This window comes from Nematolebias whitei, chromosome 2 (assembly GCF_014905685.2).
Source record: "Nematolebias whitei isolate Nwh7 chromosome 2, NemWhi1, whole genome shotgun sequence".
NCBI lineage: Eukaryota > Metazoa > Chordata > Actinopteri > Cyprinodontiformes > Rivulidae > Nematolebias > Nematolebias whitei.
Window position 1 is genome coordinate 42,773,564 of NC_056499.1, and position 3,796 is coordinate 42,777,359.

The 3,796-nt window shown below is 40.4% G+C and overlaps 1 protein-coding gene across 1 annotated transcript in view; it reads left to right on the forward strand.

Moving 5' to 3' along the window:
- chst1 (carbohydrate (keratan sulfate Gal-6) sulfotransferase 1) overlaps positions 1 to 2,783 on the forward strand; it is a 3,194-nt gene extending 411 nt beyond the window's left edge. Inside the window, exon 2 of the mRNA XM_037697695.1 lies at positions 1,405 to 2,783. Within this exon, the coding sequence (XP_037553623.1) occupies positions 1,451 to 2,737 (1,287 nt within the window). The 5' untranslated portion in view covers positions 1,405 to 1,450 and the 3' untranslated portion in view covers positions 2,738 to 2,783. The remainder of the gene's footprint in view (positions 1 to 1,404) is intronic.
- The last annotated feature ends 1,013 nt before the right edge of the window (positions 2,784 to 3,796 follow it).

Below are 3,796 nucleotides of genomic sequence, written 5' to 3' on the forward strand. Positions count from 1 at the left end.
GGGGGGGGGGGGGGTTCAAACAAAAGCATTTCTCACTGCCCATAACCTGTTCGTGCAGTGAAGTGGGTCTTGTAATTTAAAACGTCACAGAAGAGAAAGCATCGATGCTCTGTCAGCTGGAGAAGTCGTGTTTTTGTCTTGTGAGAGTAATAAGCGCTCCCTCATCATCCTCTCCTGCACATAAACAGAGATGCACAGTGTCTCGAGCAGGACAGAGCAAACTGCATATTTAAAAAAAAAAAAAAAGCATCACTCTTTTTTTATTTTTATTTTAGACAGCTGTATATCTGAATTATTCAAAGATGTCTTATCATTCGCTCGTTTTTTTTATTATTTAATGTCCATGCATGGCTTCAGAAGTGGTGTTTTATTTCTTCTCCTTTTTTCTTCCACCATTGAAGTTCACTTTACCAAAGCCCCCGTTCATCATTTCACATCCTTAGTAAGACAAACAACCATGTCATTATCTAATTATTTTACTTCCAGCTCCACTTCCCCTTGACATGACATTGGCAGTGCATCTTGAAACTGAGTTGTTTACCTCTCTGAGCAGACTTTTCATTATTTACATGAACAAGCAGCTCACAGCCCAACAGCTACACTTTCATAATTAAACCTAAACTAGACCTTTAATTAGATGCAGACATGATAAAAAAAGTCCTGAGAATAAATGTGCCATGTTGCAAATAACTGAAATAATCTGTGCCAAACAAAACCTGAATGAAACTGTAACCAGTTCGTATTGAACAAGTGTCCGATTTGGTTTGAATATTTAAGTAAAATACTCTTTTTGTTGCTAATTGTTGCTGAATAGCTACTGTATGTGTCTTATTGTGATTTTGGCTCTGATACTGCTGCACGTTCTGGCTGGCAGAGTCATCTAACTGGAAATAAACCAAATACAGGGATTTAGAACTTCATCTATTTTAAATTAAAAAATAAATAGCACTGCAGCACTGGCAGGAGAAATAAGGGATAAATTGAATGATTAACATATAAAAGTCTGACTCATGGCTGCTACAGTTATTTATTTATTTTAAGAACTGCGTTTGTTCATTTCTTGTTCAGTTACAGTTAATCTTTAACCTCATTTAAAAAAAAAAAAATCAATGTATTGTATTGGCACAGAAATGCTAATTAACACAGGCCAACATAGAACACTGATGACTCGCCTTTTGTTGTGAAATCAGCTGCAATGAAAGTTGTATCTATAAATTGCTATCATAAAATACATTCTGACTTAATGTTCTTCTTCATCCAGCTCACAGTACATGCACATGAGGTAAATAATATGAATTTACATTCAAATGTGCTATGGGAAGGTCTTTGTGATAGTCATTAAATACGTAGAAAAATCAACATTTCAGCTAAAACTATTTCTTACGATATTTTCTCTGTTCACAGGGAAGACCTGGTATAGTCTGCTCTGGCTGGATGAAATGTTTCAGCCATGCAATGTTCCTGGAAGTCAGTAATTCTGCTGGCCTTGGCCTCCATTGCTATCCAGTACACAGCCATCCGGACACTCACCTCCAAGCCTTTCCAGCTGTGCCCGCTGCCCAGCCCCCAGAACTGTGGTCTGGGGGCTCAGGAGACAGACCCTGCCTTTGATCGAGGAGCAGCAGGTGGGGCCGGCTGCGATGATTACCCTTACTTTTCTATCAACACTACTCGTAAACTGCACATACTGGTGTTAGCCACCACACGCAGCGGCTCCTCCTTTGTTGGCCAGCTGCTGAACCAGCACCAGGAGGTATTCTACCTGTTTGAACCTCTTTATCATGTTTACGCCACGTTGGTTCCACGTCAGTCACACACCCGCAACCCTACAGACCGCCGTGTGACACTGGGAGCCAGTCGAGACCTTTTGCGCAGTCTCTACGGTTGTGACCTGTATTTCCTAGAGAATTACATCAAACCAACACCCTCCAACCACACCACGGACAAACTGTTCCGCCGTGGTGCCAGTCGAGCACTGTGCCAGCAGCCTGCATGCGATGCCTTTGTTGCAGGTGATGTAAACGTGGAGGAAGGAGACTGTGTGAGAAAATGCTCGACCTTAAACATGACTTTAGCAACAGAGGCATGCCAAGAAAAGAAGCACGTAGCAATCAAAGTTGTCCGTGTGCCAGAAATAGGAGACCTGCGTGCTCTCGTTGAAGACCCACGGCTGAATATTAAAGTCATACAGCTCGTCAGAGACCCACGTGGCATCCTGTCATCAAGGATCGAGACTTTCAGGGACCCATATCGTCTATGGCGCATTTGGAGGGCCACAGGGAGAAGGCCCTATAATCTTGACATGAACCAGCTTACTGTTATCTGTGAAGACTTTTTTGGTTCTGTCTCAACTGGTCTTAGCCATCCTCAATGGCTAAAAGGGAAATACATGTTGGTTCGATATGAGGATTTGGCTAGAAATCCACTTCTTAAGACGCAAGAAATCTATGACTTTCTTGGGCTGACTATGGATAAAAATGTGAAACACTGGATACGTGCAAACACTCGCGGAAGCAATGAACCTTCAGCAAAACACAAGTTTGGAACAGTGAGGGACTCCGCTGCAAACGCAGAGAGCTGGCGTTTAAAACTGTCTTTTGACATTGTAGAATCCACACAAACAGTGTGTCAAAAAGTCCTCAAGCAGCTGGGATACAAGGCTGTGCGATCAGTCGAGGAGCTTAGAAACATGTCCTTCTCACTAGTACAGGATAAACTGTTTGTACCTTTTTTGTAACAAAGATAGTTCTCTAAAAAACATATTTTTGATATATTTATAATTGCTGCCTTATAAGTTACACACTTTGTTTCATTTCTGTGGGTTTGTTTCTTGGAATTTGCACTAAACTTCAAATGTGTTTGTATGCACCGTTTGAAGTATGGATGAGTCTCCAGTGATACCGAACAAAACGTTTTAAACATCAGTATTCAAGTGTCCAAACAAGCTGCTTTGCAGAAGCCAAATTAGTTTTCCGTGAATAGAATCAATTCAAGGCACTGTCTTCATTAATTTCCTGTGTGAGAAGTGTGATTTCAGCAAAAGCAACGAGGCTGGGAGATGCTCCATACGGCAGACACGTTTGTGTTTTCAGGCCTGCTATGGTAAATTTCAACTGTACATCTACTGTGCAATAAATAGTGAATGTCGCAGTCAACCTTTACCACTGTGGCATTTTTATCCATGTGGGATAAGGGGAGATACTTCTGACAGATGCCATGCTTGCAAAGGATAATTGCAGACAATTAATAGGCTCTCAAGTGAAAGGGACAGAATCCTATTGGAGGTCACAAGCTTTTCATCAGAGGATGTACAACCATCTGTGACAGACAAACACGCACACTAATGAGAGGTAATGTTCTTTTATTTTGTTGAGAAAATGCATATTTTTTTTCTAAAGGATCACCAATTTTTCAAAGATAAAAACTAGACGAAATAGGTTCTTAAATAAATAAGACCTGAAGCACTAAGAGATGTTTTCCTTCTTTTATTTATAACTTTGATGCAAATGGTTAATTTAAATTCATCTGTGTGTGCGTGTGCGTGTGTGTGAAAATCATTACACTATTTGAAGCCTTGGGTTACTATTAGCACTTTTATTCACTTGTCATTTAGAGTAATGAGTAAAAACGTAAAGAATGTCCGTGTTTTTATGTCATCTCAAAAGCATGTAGTTGGTGAAAAGTGACACGGCAGAGCAAATAGTTCCTATGCATTCTTCTTCAAACAAAAAGCACAACTATTTAGATGGAGTGTGTTGCATTTTCCTGTTTATCTCTCAGATCAAAGATTCATTAC